Below are 18808 nucleotides of genomic sequence, written 5' to 3' on the forward strand. Positions count from 1 at the left end.
GTCGGGTGACGCCAATGCGGCTCAGCTCACGGCTCACCGCGCCCTGTCCGCTGCCACTGCCAGACCTGCACTTGTTAGCCAGAAGGATGGGGTGAGGCGTCTCTTTTGGCAGTTTGTTGGAATAATGGTTTTGAATGTTGGCTTCCAGCAGCCAGGAGCGCGTAGGGCAGAGCAGTTGCAGCAGATGAATATTCCCTTCCACAGAGGACGCATACTTATCAGATGACAATGATCAAATGACATATAGAAACATTTATTGTCTTAACAGTACAACAACAGTTTGTAACATAGAAACATACATTGTCTAACAGTACAACAGCAATTTGCAACATATAAACATATTTTCTAGCAGTACAACAACAATCTGCATCATAGAAACATACATTGTCTAACAGTACAGGAACAATTTGCAACATAGAAACATATTTTCTAGCAGTACAACAACAATCTGCATCATAGAAAGATACATTGTCTAACAGTAAAACAACAATTTGCAACATAGAAACATATTTTCTAACAGTACAACAACCAGCGACGGATATCGTCAAGCTCTTGGGTGGCACACAGCAGTTGATCGTGGCGTGCAGTTGAACATTCAACATCCATCAGCCAGAATCATGTAAAAGTATAAAATATAATACACTTCCGCAAATGAAGAAATTGATTCCTGAAAGTCCACTTCACAGTTCGCAAGCTAGGGCATGAAACACAGAAGGGAAATTTACACGCGCACACCCATGGAGCCATCTCTACATCTCCAATATACCTGCAGAGCAAATGATGTCATCAGTCAAACAATATTGTACTGCTCATCCAGAAAAATGCAATGACTCGAACCGTAATACATTAGCTTCACTACTGTGGAAATTGGACCAAAAGTTCATAGTTGAATTTGCTAAGTATCGGACAAACTGATAGAACAATTCATGTGTAGTGGCACACCTTCAACTTCACATGTTAGCATATTCCTGGTCTTAGACCACATGTGATCCCAGCAGAAGCTAAAAGACAAGTTGCAAATTTGCACTGCTCATCCAGAAAAATGCCAAGTTATATGTCATATTTTGAGCCCACTGCCAGCTTTCCAGCATCGAAACCTTTTGTTAGGGGAGGTTTTGAACTAATTCTATGCATTTTGCAGGCCTAGTGGCAACCTCATTTGCATCCTTAAATGAAGGGAGATTCCAAGTTTGTTGAAAGTTGAAACATATAGAAAGTTCTCAAAACAGGGATCTTTACTTTACAGATTTTGGTGTGACTGGACAGAACATAAGGATTGTATCCGAGGTAAAGCTTGAAAAAGGTTCGACAGTGGTATTAGGGTAGACTTGTGGTCCGCCAAGCCAGGTAAATAACCCCTATATACTGGATTCATTTATTAATTTGTGAAAACTGAAAATATAAAACCTTCAAGTAGTATAGGCTAATAAGTTCTCACTTTGCAGCTATATAAATCTCATACGAGGTAACATGAATGAGGAATCTAGGATCATAGAACCGACAGCCCATAACTACCTGACAACATCTAGAAACTTTGTAAGCTAATTGCCAAATTATATACGAGTGACAAACAAAGACATCTTGAAACAATATATTTAAGCAAAGTGCTTAAAAGGCAAAGGTTGTACAATAACTGTGAGCGAGCACTAGGTTTTATAGTGTTCCAAAGGAACAGTTATGTGAAATGACAATTGATATAAGCATGTGTTGATAAACTGGATGAAAATAGCACATGTTGCTCCAGGGGCGACTCGGGAGGTGACCTTCCCATCCACCACCGCCCCCTCTCCCTCCACCATACTCCTCACAGTAGCCTTAGAGAATGGAGGCAAAGCCCACTCCGCTCAAGGACAGCGATGGCGGGGCTCCTGCTAGGACCTCTTCCTCCTTCCTTCCTTCCTTCCTCTCCCCCTCCCCATGGTCCTTCTCCTCCTTCCGTATTTGGCTGCGTCTGTCGAGATTTCCTCGGAGATCCGACTGGTTAGCATCCAGCTTGGGCCATCCCGATGGCTGGCGGAGCTGACTGCACCCACATCGACCTAGTGGGCCTAGTGGTACATTGTGTTCGGATCCCTGACATGGAAGGGGCCGTCTTACTTCGAGGTCGTGGACATGGCTAAGGGCCACGGCCGCCTCCTTCTCGCCCAGTGGCCAGGGTGCCGTCGGGGTGGACCGCCCGTTCTCGTCCATGCTGGATGGGAGGTTGGCTGCTCACCGACAAATCTGGTCTTTGTTGATCATTATGTGTTCACTGTTGGCTGCTACAAGTGGACGGAAGATCTAGTCTTCATTCACCATTATGGGTTCGTTGTTGCTGCCGCAAGTGGTCGCGATGCCGGCATGGAGTGATCCTTCCTCCTTGATGTGTCGTGGGACTAGAAAGGAGGGGTATTTTCGTCTTGCCACCAATGAGTGTTGTTTTGTGGGTTGGTGTCAGTGTGCGGGCATGGTGGGGAACCTGGACGCCGAGGCGGCGGCCCCAAATGGCGGTCCATTAGATTGGGTTTTCAGCAGGCATCTTAGCAGTGTTTATGGATGCATCTTGTAGTCATGTGGGTGACAGACAATGTAGGTTGGGTGATCCTGGTGTTAGTGGTGCCTCGGCAATGGTGGTTCCCAGATCATGCTCTGGAGGTATTGTTTGGTGGCAGCATCTGTTCCCTCGAGGTCGGCAGGTGCTCGGTACTATTCGGTGCGACGCGGGTGAGAGGATCCATGCGGAAACCGCACTAGAGATCATGGCCGTGGGTGTTGCGCCCTTCTTGGGGGTGTCATTGTGGCCCACTTGTCGTGCTAGTACTCTGGGTGAAAACCCTTTGTTCCCCTCCTGTGGGCCTTGTCGTGGTGCCCAGGTTTATTTCGGCGCGCTGCGCTGCCACCGGCGGAAATTTTCGGATCCTTGCTTGAAGCTTCCTCGGCTATGGCGTGGGCAGCCACACTTGCCTCCTATTCTTTTTACACGGGACCTTGGTGGTGCCACCCGCGGTCCTCATTTCCACACACAGGCTTGGGCTACATAATCTGGAGCGGGAGGGCAGGGAGCCCTCTCTGGCGGCAACTTGGTGTGAGCAGCGCAATAAGGTCTAGCAATTTCCCTTGGTGGAGAGTGTCTTTCTTTGTCACAGTCTAGGTTGCTTTGTGGTAGGGTGTGAACTCTCCTATATTCATGTTTTTTTGTTTGTGCTTGTGAGAGGATCCCTTCATAACCATGTATCAGTTTGGCTATTTGCTTTATTTATAAAGCGGGGTGGAAGCCCTTTTGGTAAAATGCTCTAGTATAGTTGGTTATCAATCACCAGCGCAGAGGGGACAGCATGCAAATTGCATTCACAGTTTCACACTTGGTAGGCCCATAGCGAGAAAAAATATCAATAGAAATTTTGCAACCAGTACAATTTATAACATAAAGATATCCACGAAGCATATGAAAGAGAAAATATTCATTATGCTAGCACTTAAAGACAAGCTTACCTACTAAATTTGTATTTCACCATAGCATATATGTCTGAACAATCACCTTAGGCATTGCGCAAAACTTCAGCTCCACCATGTCCACCACCAATGCCAGTACCTACAAGCATATGCAGTCAGGGAACCAACGACAGTCTATCGAAAAGAGAAGTATATATGATGGGGCCTCAGTGAGATATTTATATTAAATCACATATATAATTTCACAAAAACAGCTCAGCTCTTTCTTTCGGATATAAGCTTAGGTTTTGTAGAACAGTAGGAATAGATAGAAAAAAAAAAACACCCTCTGGTCGGGTTTATAGGACCAAGGCAGAGCGATGGGGTAGAGACCGGCTTTTCAAATTTGGTAAGGACCAACGAGCGCACACTCTTTGCTGGGAAATAAATTTGCTGTGCAATCGCCTGATGAATTCACTGATCGTTCAGATTACACATCAATTAATGCTGAAAACTCACCCCAGCCCTCTCTTGTGCGGCTCGCCCGCAGCCCGGCTCTCTGGCAGCAGCTCGCGCCTGCATGGCACGTGCATGCCCCATCGGAGAGGCATTAATCATGCATTCACGGGCTGCTGATCTAAACAGTAGACCACGCAAAAATTTGGAAGCTAAACATGTGTCTTTGATTTGGAGAGATGCCCCAATTTTTTACTTCTAGAGAGATGGTGCGACGATTCAAACTCCATTCCTCATGGTTAATTGTAGTCAGCTTCTCCATTTTCTTAATTTTGGGGAATCAAATAAAAAGAATGTTCTGAAAAAAGTGCATACTCACTAGTGTCACGAAACTGAAGAATATGCACACTCAGACTAATAGGGACGGAGAAGTAATCTAAAATTACTCTTATGCTCGTTCCATGCCATATCGGACAAAAGGATATACCCATACCAATAAATCCAGTAATAAAACTGATGATGACTATTCATATCTGAAAAGATGAAATTAGCTCGACTTATTAATTTTCACTGCCACAAATGAACTTGCCTCTCTTCCCGCAGGACTATTTAAAAGTAGTTAAAAATAAACAAAATTCTTAAAGACCAAACCAAGTATGGTTATAAAATAACTACCAGGATCAGTGATAATGATAGATCTCTTTAACGGAACCGTGAAGTGAATGTGGATATCTGTTAATCTGAAGAGTCATATCAAATTAATGGTACTCCAATTTAATTAAGGCGGGGTACCCCTAAAAATGGGAGTAGTAGCTGAAGTTGAGGGGGTAAACGGTAATCTGCATGTCATCATTGTTTTTCTTAAGGGAACCCAACATCAAGGTGACCACGGGGTTCAGTTAATTGAACTCAACATCAAAGTACATAGTTAAAGCGTTACAACTTTCTACAGAAGCAGAATTGGCATCATGTTTTGCAAGATCATATATAATCATCACATAGAACGTCAACAGACAATCATAAAAGAAACACTATGAAACAACATACTTTACATATTAAAGACATCATCAAGCATAAAAAAGTAAGTGATATGAATTTTATCTGAACATTAAAGAATGAAAATGCAATCTATCAAACCAGTTATCAAAACATAAGTTAAGACATGCTATTACCTGCAGTATAGACACTTTCGAATGCATGGACGTTGAATCTGTGCCCGTTGGTTCGGGGAAGTTCCTTCAATTGCAATGTGCTGAGTTCAATCATAAACAGGCCGATAAACGTCTCCAGGAATATCACATTACTGTTCTCCGCAAACCCTAGCATCCTTGTGCACTCCTTATTTAGATTCTTGCAAAGTAGCTCGTACTTCTTCTCTGCATTCAGAGAAAGTAGCTTGTCTATCTCAATGACTTTTGAGTTCACCCATGAACTAACACCATCACGATCTGTCTTCCAGTCATAAAACACAGCCCTGTAGTCCCACTTTAACAGAAAGAGGAAACCAAGCCCACCGTCTTCTGCCCGCAGTGGCTCCTGTGGATCAGATGCAATTGGCAGGGCACAGGTATGACGGCTAGTGTCTCCCTATCCAAATCAAACTCAACGATGCATGATGAATTACCAACAAGGATCCAGTAAAGAGAATTCTCAGCAAGCACAGCGGGCTTGTCCGGATTGCTTAAGAAGTCCCAGGATGGAAGCAGCGTCGATATGGGATCACCCCATTCGCTGGTCTCCGACGAGTAAACCCATGCAAGCAATCGCCTATTTTCTTTTCCCTCCTCTGTCACTAGCAAGATTACATGAAAGTGGTCTAATCCGGCGTGGCGAAGCACCGCCCCATTGATCCACCACTGCAAGAGCTTATAATCATCGAACCCCCAGGGGAAGGCAATGCGGTGCTTGTCGCCGCTGACAGGATCCCACACCAGGATCGGGCGCCACGATGCCGGTGGTGTTCTCCGGGGGCACCTCCATGGTAAGTGGAGAATGAGGACGAGACCATCGCGGCATCCAAGAAGCTCGCGGTAGCCTTCTTCTCGGTTGGCGGCCGGCAAGTAGAAGCGGCCCTCCGGGCCATCCGGCAGACGATTGGGGCGATCCATGGTGGGTACGAAGTAGATGTCGTGAAAACTTCCCTCAGCGTAACTAATATCGAAGAAACCGAGAAGAGGAGCGTTGCGGCGGTGGTGGAGGCGGAAGCGGCGGAGGAAACCCGGATCTGCGACGAGGCTGCGCCAGGGATTGCACACGAGGGAGGCGCGCGGGAGGGAGGACGGCTGCGACGGGAGGCGGAGGAGGACCTCGGAGAGCAGGTCCTCGTCCTCCAGCGGCGGCCTCGCCGTCGAGCGGAGGCGGCGATGGCTCGTCATCCCTCCCCTCCCGATCCCGACTGCTCCTCGTGCGGGAAGTCAAATCTGAGATTCTAGTGTATAGGAGGAGGACTGGAGGAAGAGACTCACACTCTACGCGTGTGCGACTGAAGCCCAAGTCTTGTTTTTCCGGAGAAAGGAAGTACAGCTATAGTCACCGAAAGCCCACTACAGACAAAACAGATTAATCATACTACATCTGTCTTATGATATGTTCTTTTTCGCTAGCGCCAATAGTGTCAAAAAAGTCTGATATTACTCCCTACCTAAAAAAAAGTCTCATATTACTCCCTCCGTTCCTACGGAGCGAAATGAGTGAATCTACACTCTAAAATTTATCTATATACATCCGTATGTGATAGTCCATTTAAAATCTCTAAAAAAATAAATATTTAGAAACCAAGGGAGTATATTATAAGACGGAGGGAGTAGAAGTTACCGGTGCTCAATTCCCTGAAAAAGGATTACCAGTGCTAAAAAAATAGAAGTTATCACAGAACCTTTTTTTAACCTCACGGCAGGACTTCTATTAAAGGTTTCACTATTGGAATTTTCGTACACACCGAGTGCCAGGCTCTGCGCCGAGAGCTAAAGCATGGGCGCTCAGCAAACTTACAGAAGCCGAGATATTGCAGAGAGTAACACTTGGCAACATGGTGACACTCGGCAAAGGAACAATTTACCGAGAGACAAACAGCCGTCGCATGACAACGTGTTGCGACATGGCTCATCTAGCTCTAGCGGCGAATAATGGCACGATCACGGTGGCAATGCTTTGTGGAGAGCCACTCTAGGCAAAGCTCCGGCTCTCAGCAAACTTTTAATCCCACCTTGCCTAGAGACAAGCAACATGACCGGTTTAAATAGTCGGATAGTCCAGACGCAGTAAGCTTCAGTCTTCATTATACTCTGTTAAGGAGATGGACCATTACTGTGAATCTTCACCTCTTTCGGGCAGAGAAGATTCACAGTGACAGGCCATCTTCCTAATAATGGATGCCATCGCTTTTTATTAATTCAATTATTATTATTATTGAGTTTTCCACCGGTGTCATCACATGGCCCTTTAACCATTTAAACCCTCGGAAAACCGTACGATAGTGGAATCCCTCGAGAGCTAGCACGGTGTCATCACATAGCCCCTGTAGGGTCTGGTAAAAGTTTGGGCGCGTTTTGAGTAAGCCTCTGTCAGGCTGCTTGTAAACCGCATCATCTTCGTGTTGCTCAGTTGGCCTCAAAAATTCTCACACTCTCCAAGGAGGCCATTGCATGACACGTGTCAGGCCCCCTCATTTTTCGAGCCCGCGTGCAATATTTGAGACATTTATAGCTCTTCTAGGGTTTCAGCGCCGGAAATTGCATATTTGCAAGGCGGCACATGAAAACATGCCTGAAAGCAGCATGGAAACTCCTATGTGATGTCCTTGCAACATGCGTAGGCCTTGTGCAAATGAGGGAGGGGCAGGCCCTACCACCGGTCAAGATGGCAACGAGGATGAAACCCATCGGGTTTTGCCTGTCCAAACCCATCCCCACGAGAAAATTCGCATACCCGTCCCGTCCCGGTCACTGTGCGAGGGCTAATTTTTTGCCAGTCCCCTAAACCCATCGGTTTTTCTAAACCCACGGGGAACCCACGGAGAAATCGACATACTTAAGTAAACATACTAGCAACAAAGAATAGCATTTTGGTGTTAAAAAGAGCATATTTCAGTAACTAACTTGTGCAAATTTCGGCACCATACAATAGTACATGGTTCAGCTGTACAAGTAGCATATTTCAGCAACATAACTTGAGAAAAAAGAGCAATAACAGTAGCTACAAGGAGCAATTTTCAGCACAATACAATACCCCATTTCAGCAACAAAGATAAGCATATTTTAGCAAAAACAGGAGCACATTTTTCCTGGTATTGTCGGGTTTCGGGTTCGAGGACTACCAAAACGGGTGTAAACCATGAAACATGTCGGGTTGTATAATGTGCCAATCAACAGCCTCGTGGGGATGAAAAGACGCCCATCCCCGTCCCCTAATAGGGTAAAAACCCATGGGGACGCGGGTTTCGGGGCCCCGTTGCCATCTTGAGCCACCAGGGGGCGAAATTACCTCAGTAACATGTCTGATGCAACCGTTTAAATTCGTGAAAAATCATACGATGCCAGAATTCCTCGAGAGCTGGCACGGTTGTTGGGGAACGTAGTAATTTCAAAAAATTTCCTACACACATGCAAGATCATGGTGATGCATAGCAACGAGAGGGAAGAGTGTGTCCACGTACCCTCGTAGACCGAAAGCGGAAGTGTTAGCACAACACGGTTGATGTAGTCGTACGTCTTCACGATCCGACCGATCAAGTACCGAACGCACGGCACCTCCGAGTTCAGCACATGTTCAACTCGACGACGTCCCTCGAACTTCGATCCAGCCGAGCTTTGAGGGAGAGTTTCGTCAGCAGGACGGCGTGGTGACGATGATGATGTTCTATCTACGCAGGGCTTCGCCAAAGCACCGCTACGATATTATCGAGGTGGATTATGGTGGAGGGGGGCACCGCACACGGCTAAGAGATCCAAGAGATCAATTGTTGTGTCTATGGGGTGCCCCCCTCCTCCATATATAAAGGAGGGGAGGAGAGGGCCGGCCAGGAGGAGGAGGCGCGCCCAAGGGGGGAGTCCTAAGTAGGACTCCTCCTTTTCCTATTTGGAGAGGGAGAGGGAAGGAAGAGGAAGGAGGGAGGAAGGAAAGGGGGGCTAGCCCCCTTCCCAATTTGGATTGGGCTTGGGGGGCACCCCCTCCCTTGCTCCTTTCGCCTCCTTTCCACTAAAGCCCATTAAGGCCCATATACCTCCCGGGAGGTTCCGATAACCTCCCGGTGCTCCCGTATTATTTCGGTGTCCAAATATAGTCGTCCAATATATCGATCTTTATGTCTCGACCACTTCGAGACTCCTCGTCATGACCGTGATCACATCCGGGACTCCGAACTACCTTCAGTACATCAAAACACATAAACTCATAATGTAACCGTCATCGAACTTTAAGCGTGCGGACCCTACGGGTTCGAGAACTATGTAGACATGACCGAGACAAGTCTCCGGTCAATAACCAATAGCGGAACCTGGATGCTCATATTGGCTCCCACATATTGTACGAAGATCTTTATCGGTCAAACCGCATAACAACATACATTGTTCCCTTTGTCATCGGTATGTTACTTGCCCGAGATTCGATCGTCGGTATCTCAATACCTAGTTCAATCTCGTTACCGGCAAGTCTGTTTACTCGTTCCGTAATACATCATCCCGCAAATAACTCATTAGCTGCAATGCTTGCAAGGCTTATAGTGATGTGCATTACCGAGTGGGCCCGGAGATACCTATCCGACAATCGGAGTGACAAATCCTAATCTCGAAATACGCCACCCCAACAAGTACCTTCAGAGACACCTGTAGAGCACCTTTATAATCACCCAGTTACGTTGTGACGTTTGGTAGCACACAAAGTGTTCCTTCGGTAAACGTGAGTTGCATAATCTCATAGTCATAGGAACATGTATAAGTCATGAAGAAAGCAATAGCAACATACTAAACGATCAAGTGCTAAGCTAACGGAATGGGTCAAGTCAATCACATCATTCTCCTAATGATGTGATCTCGTTAATCAAATGACAACTCTTTCTCTATGGCTAGGAAACGTAACCATCTTTGATCAACGAGCTAGTTAAGTAGAGGCATACTAGTGACACTCTGTTTGTCTATGTATTCACACATGTATAATGTTTTCAGTTAATACAATTCTAGCATGAATAATAAACATTTATCATTATATAAGGAAATAAATAATAACTTTATTATTGCATCTAGGGCATATTTCCTTCAGTCTCCCACTTGCACTAGAGTTAATAATCTAGATTACACAGTAATGATTCTAACACCCATGGAGCCTTGGTGCTGATCATGTTTTGCTCGTGGAAGAGGCTTAGTCAACGGGTCTGCAACATTCAGATCCGTGAGTATTTTGCAAATCTCTATGTCTCCCACCTGGACTTGATCCCGGATGGAGTTGAAGCGTCTCTTGATGTGCTTGGTTCTCTTGTGAAATCTGGATTCCTTTGCCAAAGCAATTGCACCACTATTGTCACAAAAGATTTTCATTGGACCCGATACACTAGGTATGACACCTAGATCGGATATGAACTCCTTCATCCAGACTCCTTCATTTATTGCTTTCGAAGCAGCTATGTACTCCGCTTCACATGTAGATCCCTCTATGACGCTTTGTTTAGAACTGCACCAACTGATAGCTCCACCGTTCAATATAAACACATATCCGGTTTGCGATTTAGAATCGTCCGGATCAGTGTCCAAGCTTGCATCGACGTAACCAGTTACGACGAGCTCTTTGTCACCTCCATAAACGAGAAACATATTCTTAGTCCTTTTTAGGTATTTCAGGATGTTCTTGACCGCTGTCTAGTGATCCACTCCTGGATTACTTTGGTACCTCCCTGCTAAACTAATAGCAAGGCACACATCAGGTCTGGTACACAACATTGCATACATGATAGAGCTTATGGCTGAAGCATAGGGAACATCTTTCATTTTCTCTCTATCTTCTGGAGTGGTCGGGCATTGAGTCCTACTCAACTTCACACCTCAGGCAAGAACCCTTTCTTTGCTTGATCCATTTTGAACTTCTTCAAAACTTTGTCAAGGTATGTGCTTTGTGAAAGTCCTATTAAGCGTCTTGATCTATCTCTATAGATCTTGATGCCCAATATATAGGCAGCTCCACCGAGGTCCTTCATTGAAAAACTCTTATTCAAATATCACTTTATGCTATCCAGAAATTCTATATCATTTCCAATTAACAATATGTCATCCATATATAATATCAGAAATGCTACAGAGCTCCAACTCACTTTCTTGTAAATACAGGCTTCTCCAAAAGTCTGTATAAAACCATATGCTTTGATCACACTATCAAAACGTTTATTCCAACTCCGAGAGGCTTGCACCAGTCCATAAATGGATCGCTGGAGCTTGCACACTTTGTTAGCACCCTTTGGATCAACAAAACCTTCCGGTTGCATCATATACAACTCTTCTTCTAGAAATCCATTCAGGAATGCAGTTTTGACATCCATTTGCCAAATTTCATAATCATAAAAATGCGGCAATTGCTAACATGATTCGGGCAGACTTAAGCATCGCTACGGGTGAGAAGGTCTCATCGTCGTCAATCCCTTGAACTTGTCGAAAACCTTTTGCAACAAGTCGAGCTTTATAGACAGTAACATTACCGTCAGTGTCAGTCTTCTTCTTGAAGATCCATTTATTCTCGATGGCTTGCCGATCATTGGACAAGTCAACCAAAGTCCATACTTTGTTCTCATACATGGATCCCATCTCGGATTTCATGGCCTCAAGCCATTTTGCGGAATCTGGGCTCACCATCGTTTCTTCATAGTTCGTAGATTCGTCATGGTCTAGTAACATAACCTCCAGAACAGGATTACCGTACCACTCTGGTGCGGATCTTACACTGGTTGACCTACGAGGTTCAGTAACAACTTGATCTGAAGTTTCATGATAATCATCATTAACTTCCTCACTAATTGGTGTAGACGTCATAGGAACCGGTTTCTGTGATGAACTATTTTCCAATAAGGGAGCAGGTACTGTTACCTCATCAACTTCTACTTTCCTCCCACTCTCACTTCTTTCGAGAAAAACTCCTTCTCTAGAAAGGATCCATTCTTGGCGACGAATGTCTTGCCTTCGGATCTGTGATAGAAGGTGTACCCAACAGTTTCCTTTGGGTATCCTATGAAGACACATTTCTTTGATTTGGGTTCGAGCTTATTAGGTTGAAGCTTTTTCACATAAGCATTGCAGCCCCAAACTTTAAGAAACGACAACTTTGGTTTCTTGCCAAACCACAGTTCACAAGCCGTCGTCTCAACGGATTTTGATGGTGCCCTATTTAACGTGAATGCGGCCGTCTCTAAAGCATAAACCCAAAACGATAGCAGTAAATTAGTAAGAGACATCCAAGATCGCACCATATCTAGTAAAGTACGATTACGACGTTCGGACACACCATTACGCTATGGTGTTCCAGGTGACATGAGTTGCGAAACTATTCCGCATTGTTTCAAATGTAGACCAAACTCGTAACTCAAATATTCTCCTCCACGATCAGATTGTAGAAACTTTATTTTCTTGTTATGATGATGTTCAACTTCACTCTGAAATTCTTTGAACTTTTCAAACGTTTCAGACTTATGTTTCATTAAGTAGATATACCCATATCTGCTTAAATCATCTGTGAAGGTGAGAAAATAATGATACCCGCCGCAAGCCTCAACATTCATTGGACCACATACATCAGTATGTATGATCTCCAACAAATCAGTTGCTCGCTCCATAGTTCCGGAGAACGGCGTTTTAGTCATCTTGCCCATGAGGCATGGTTCGCAAGTACCAAGTGATTCATAATCAAGTGATTCCAAAATTCCATCAGTATAGAGTTTCTTAATGCGCTTTACACCAATATGACCCAAACGGGAGTGCCACAAATAAGTTGCACTATCATTATCAACTCTGCATCTTTTGGCTTCAACATTTTGAATATGTGTATCACTACTATCGAGATTCATCAAAAATAGACCACTCTTCAAGGGTGCATGACCATAAAAGATATTACTCATATAAATAGAACAACCATTATTCTCAGATTTAAATGAATAACCGTCTCGCATCAAACAATATCCAGATATAATGTTCATGCTCAACGCTGGCAACAAATAACAATTATTTAGGTCTAAAACTAATCCCGAAGGTAGATGTAGAGGTAGCGTGCCGACGGCGATCACATCGACTTTGGAACCAATTCCCACGCGCATCGTCACCTCATCCTTAGCCAGTGTTCGCTTAATCCGTAGTCCCTGTTTCGAGTTGCAAATATTAGCAACAGAACCAGTATCAAATACCCAGGTGCTAGTACGAGCTCTGGTAAGGTACACATCAATAGCATGTATATCACATATACCTTTGTTCACCTTGCCATCCTTCTTATCAGCCAAATACTTGGGGCAGTTCCGCTTCCAGTGACCAGTCTATTTGTAGTAGAAGCACTCAGTCTCAGGCTTAGGTCCAGACTTGGGTTTCTTCTCTTGAGCAGCAACTTGTTTGCTGTTCTTCTTGAAGTTCCCCTTCTTCTTCCCTTTGCCCTTTTTCTTGAAACTGGTGGTCTTATTGAACATCAACACTTGATGCTCCTTCTTGATTCCTACCACCGCAGCCTTTAGCATTGCGAAGAGCTCGGGAATCGTCTTATCCATCCCTTGCATGTTATAGTTCATCATGAAGCTCTTGTAGCTTGGTGGCAGTGATTGAAGAATTCTGTCAATGACGCTATCATCCGGAAGATTAACTCCCAGTTGAATCAAGTGATTGCAGTACCCAGACATTCTGAGTATATGCTCACTAATAAAACTATTCTCCTCCATCTTGCAGCTGTAGAACTTATTGGAGACTTCATATCTCTCAATCCGGGCATTTGCTTGAAATATTATCTTCAACTCCTGGAACATCTCATATGCTCCATGACGTTCAAAACGTCGTTGAAGTCCTGGTTCTAAGCCGTAAAGCATGGCACACTGAACTATCGAGTAGTCATCAACACGCGACTGCCAGGCATTCACAATGTCTGCAGTTGCTGGCGCAGGTGGTACACCTAGCGGTGCTTCCAAGACGTAATTCTTCTGTGCAGCAATGAGGATAATCCTCAAGTTATGGACCCAGTCCGTGTAATTGCTACCATCATCTCTCAACTTTGCTTTCTCAAGGAACACATTAAAATTCAATGGAACAACAACACGAGCCATCTATCTACAACAACGTAGACATGCAAAATACTATCAGGTACTAAGTTCATGATAAATTTAAGTTCAATTAATCATATTACTTAGGAACTCCCACTTAGATAGATATCCCTCTAATCATCTAAGTGATCACGTGATCCAAATCAACTAAACCATAGCCAATCATCACGTGAAATGGAGTAGTTTTCCATGGTGAACATCACTATGTTGATCATATCTACTATATGATTCACGCTCGACCTTTCGGTCTCAGTGTTCCGAGGCCATATCTGCATATGCTTGGCTCGTCAAGTTTAACCTGAGTATTCCGTGTGTGCAAAACTGGCTTGCACCCGTTGTAGATGGACGTAGAGCTTATCACACCCGATCATCACGTGGTGTCTGGGCACGACGAACTTTGGCAACGGTGCATACTCAGGGAGAACACTTTTGTCTTGAAATTTAGTGTGAGATCATCTGATAATGCTACCGTCAATCAAAGCAAAATAAGATGCATAAAAGATAAACATCACATGCAATCAATATAAGTGATATGATATGGACATCATCATCTTGTGCTTGTGATCTCCATCTCCGAAGCACCGTCATGATCACCATCGTCACCGGCGCGACACCTTGATCTCCATCGTAGCATCGTTATCGTCTCGCCAACTATTGCTTCTACGACTATCGCTACCACTTAGTGACAAAGTAAAGCAATTACAGGGCGATTGCATTGCATACAATGAAGCGACAAGCATATGGCTCCTGCCAGTTGCTGATAACTCGGTTACAAAACATGATCATCTCATACAATAAAATATAGCTAGCATCATGCCTTGACCATGTCACATCACAACATGCCCTGCAAAAACAAGTTAGACGTCCTCTAGTTTGTTGTTCCATGTTTTACGTGGTTGCTACGGGCTGAGCAAGAACCATTCTTACCTACGCATCAAAACCACAACGATAGTTCGTCAAGTTAGTGCTGTTTTAACCTTCTCAAGGACCGGGCGTAGCCACACTCGGTTCAACTAAAGTCGGAGAAACTGACACCCGCCAGCCACATGTGTGCAAAGCACGTCGGTAGAACCAGTCTCGCGTAAGCGTACGCGTAATGTCGGTCTGGGCCGCTTCATCCAACAATACCGCCGAACCAAAGTGTGACATGCTGGTAAGCAGCATGACTTGTATCGCCCACAACTCACTTGTGTTCTACTCGTGCATATAACATCTACGCATAAAACCTGGCTCGGATACCACTGTTGGGGAACGTAGTAATTTCATAAAAATTCCTACGCAAACGAGAGGGGAGAGTGTGTCCACGTACCCTCGTAACCGAAAGCGGAAGCGTTAGCACAACGCGGTTGATGTAGTCGTACGTCTTCACGATCCAACCGATCAAGTACCGAACGCACGACGACGTCCCTCGAACTCCGATCTAGCCGAGCTTTGAGGGAGTGTTTCGTCAAGACAACGACATGGTGACGATGATGATGTTCTACCGACGCAGGGATTCGCCTAAGCACCGGTATGGTATTATCGAGGTGGATTATGGTGGAGGGGGGCACCGCACACGGCTAAGAGATCCAAGAGATCAATTGTTGTGTCTATGGGGTGCCCCCCTCCTCCATATATAAAGGAGGGGAGGAGAGGGCCGGCCAGGAGGAGGAGGCGCGCCCAAGGGGGAGTCCTACTCCCACCGGGAGTAGGACTCCTCCTTTTCCTATTTGGAGAGGGAGAGGGAAGGAAGAGGAAGGAGGGAGGAAGGAAAGGGGGGCTAGCCCCCTTCCCAATTTGGATTGGGCTTGGGGGGCACCCCCTCCCTTGCTCCTTTCGCCTCCTTTCCACTAAAGCCCATTAAGGCCCATATACCTCCCGGGAGGTTCCGATAACCTCCCGGTGCTCCCGTATTATCCCGATCTCACCCGGAACCATTCCGGTGTCCAAATATAGTCGTCCAATATATCGATCTTTATGTCTCGACCACTTCGAGACTCCTCGTCATGACCGTGATCACATCCGGGACTCCGAACTACCTTCAGTACATCAAAACACATAAACTCATAATGTAACCGTCATCGAACTTTAAGCGTGCGGACCCTACGGGTTCGAGAACTATGTAGACATGACCGAGACAAGTCTCCGGTCAATAACCAATAGCGGAACCTGGATGCTCATATTGGCTCCCACATATTCTACGAAGATCTTTATCGGTCAAACCGCATAACAACATACATTGTTCCCTTTGTCATCGGTATGTTACTTGCCCGAGATTCGATCGTCGGTATCTCAATACCTAGTTCAATCTCGTTACCGGCAAGTCTCTTTACTCGTTCCGTAATACATCATCCCGCAACTAACTCATTAGTTGCAATGCTTGCAAGGCTTATAGTGATGTGCATTACCGAGTGGGCCCGGAGATACCTCTCCGACAATCGGAGTGACAAATCCTAATCTCGACATACGCCAGCCCAACAAGTACCTTCGGAGACACCTGTAGAGCACCTTTATAATCACCCAGTTACGTTGTGACGTTTGGTAGCACACAAAGTGTTCCTCCGGTAAACGGGAGTTGCATAATCTCATAGTCATAGGAACATGTATAAGTCATGAAGAAAGCAATAGCAACATACTAAACGATCAAGTGCTAAGCTAACGGAATGGGTCAAGTCAATCACATCATTCTCCTAATGATGTGATCTCGTTAATCAAATGACAACTCTTTGTCTATGGCTAGGAAACATAACCATCTTTGATCAACGAGCTAGTCAAGTAGAGGCATACTAGTGACACTCTGTTTGTCTATGTATTCACACATGTATCATGTTTCCGGTTAATACAATTCTAGCATGAATAATAAACATTTATCATGATAAAAGGAAATAAATAATAACTTTATTATTGCCTCTAGGGAATATTTCCTTCAACGGTGTCATCACATGGCCCCTGTAGGCTGTGGTAAAAGTTTGGGCACGTTTTGAATAAGCATCCCTCGAGGCCGCTTGTAAACCACATCATCTCTGAGCTATTCTTTGGGTATCGAGAGGGAACTTGTCCGGTTTGTTTTGGAAGTGCGGGTTCCTATTGTTCAGTTGGCCTTCAAACTTCTCGTGCTCTCAGAGGAGGCCATCACATGACATGTGTGAGGCTTAGGGATGAAAATAGAGTGAAAATGGATGGAACTGAGTGCTACCACATTTGTTTTCATATTTTCCTGCAAAAATGGAAACAAATACAGAAACCCAGAAAATGAATACGGAAACATATAGTACCCCAAACAGACACAGAGCTAATAGGGAGCTGACACGGAAACAGAAGTGGGCGTTGAGCGGAAGTAAAGAAAACCATTGAATCATAGAGAAATACACACAACAACAAACAAATTTAATGAATTGGTAACATGGCTACAAAATGACATGATTATGTTAGCAACTCAGTGTAGTATTGCAGTACTACTGGATAATTGTGCTTAGGATCTTGTTGAGTATGTGCGGGTAGTAGAAGTTGGGTTTCAAATGATCCATTCTGCTCACTATGTCACTGTGTGTTGTTTGGTGGTTGGGCTACAAAGTAGCCATAAGGCAAGTTCAAAAGAAAACAACCATAAGCCTATAGTAAAATCAGAAATTTCATATTTACGCAAACAGAAAGTTCTGTTTCCACGTCTATTCCACCGGAAAAAACATTTCCGTTTTTGTTTCCGTTTTTGCATGAAAAATTCCATTTCCACTTCCGTTATGCAAATTTCCGTTTCCATTTACATATTTCCTCTCTGTTTTTGTTTTTCTTCTGGAAAAATGGAAAGTTTCACTCCATTTTTATCCCTAGTCAGACCCCCCACATTTTTTGGACCCACGTGCAATATATGAGACATTTATTGCTATGTTAGGGTTTCAGCGCCGGACATTGGAGGTCTGCAAGGTGACACATCAAATCATGCCCGAAAGAGGCATGGAAACTTCTGTGTGATGTCCTTGCGACATGCGTAGGACCTGTGCAGATGAGGGATGGACAGGTGATGACCCACAAGTATAGGGGATCGCAACAGTTTTCGAGGGTAGAGTATTCAACCCAAATTTATAGATTCGACACAAGGGGAGCCAAAGAATATTTGCAGCAAAGTGGTCAATTCAACCACACCTGGAGATTAATTATCTGCAGCAAAGTGATCAGTAGCAAAGTAATATGATAGTTTTAATAGTAGTAGCAGCAGCAATAGTAACGATAACAGTGATAGCAGTAGTTTGATAGCGAGTGCAACATTAATGATAGCAGTAGTAACATAGCAAGAACAATATAAGATAAATTTGTAGGCATTGGATCGGTGACTTGTTGGATGATATTCATCATGTGATAGTCATAGCCTAGGGCGATACGGCACTAGCTCCAGTTCATAAATATAATGTTGGCATGTATTCCGTAAATAGTCATACGTGCTTATAGAAAGAACTTGCATGACATCTTTTGTCCTACCCTCCCGTGGCAGCGGGGTCCAATTGGAAACTAAGGGATATTAAGGCCTCCTTTTAATAGAGAACCGGAACAAAGCATTAACACACGGTGAATACATGAACTCCTCAAACTACGGTCATCACCGGGAGTGGTCCCGACTATTGTCACTCCGGGGTTGCCGGATCGTAACACGTAGTAGGTGACTCTAACTTGCAAGATCCGATCTATAACATGGATATAATG

The 18808-nt window shown here is 44.6% G+C and overlaps 1 protein-coding gene across 1 annotated transcript; it reads right to left on the reverse strand.

Moving 5' to 3' along the window:
* Positions 1-539: 539 nt before the first annotated feature.
* LOC123141004 (uncharacterized) lies at positions 540-6286 on the reverse strand. Its single transcript, XM_044560259.1, has 3 exons — positions 5040-6286; positions 3472-3571; positions 540-766 (listed from the first exon to the last, which is right to left on the reverse strand). The coding sequence occupies exon 1, from the start codon at positions 6240-6242 to the stop codon at positions 5355-5357; it is 888 nt and encodes a 295-aa protein (XP_044416194.1). The 5' UTR covers positions 6243-6286; the 3' UTR covers positions 540-766; positions 3472-3571; positions 5040-5354.
* Positions 6287-18808: the final 12522 nt, after the last annotated feature.

Source organism: Triticum aestivum, chromosome 6D, assembly GCF_018294505.1.
Source record: "Triticum aestivum cultivar Chinese Spring chromosome 6D, IWGSC CS RefSeq v2.1, whole genome shotgun sequence".
Taxonomy (NCBI): domain Eukaryota; kingdom Viridiplantae; phylum Streptophyta; class Magnoliopsida; order Poales; family Poaceae; genus Triticum; species Triticum aestivum.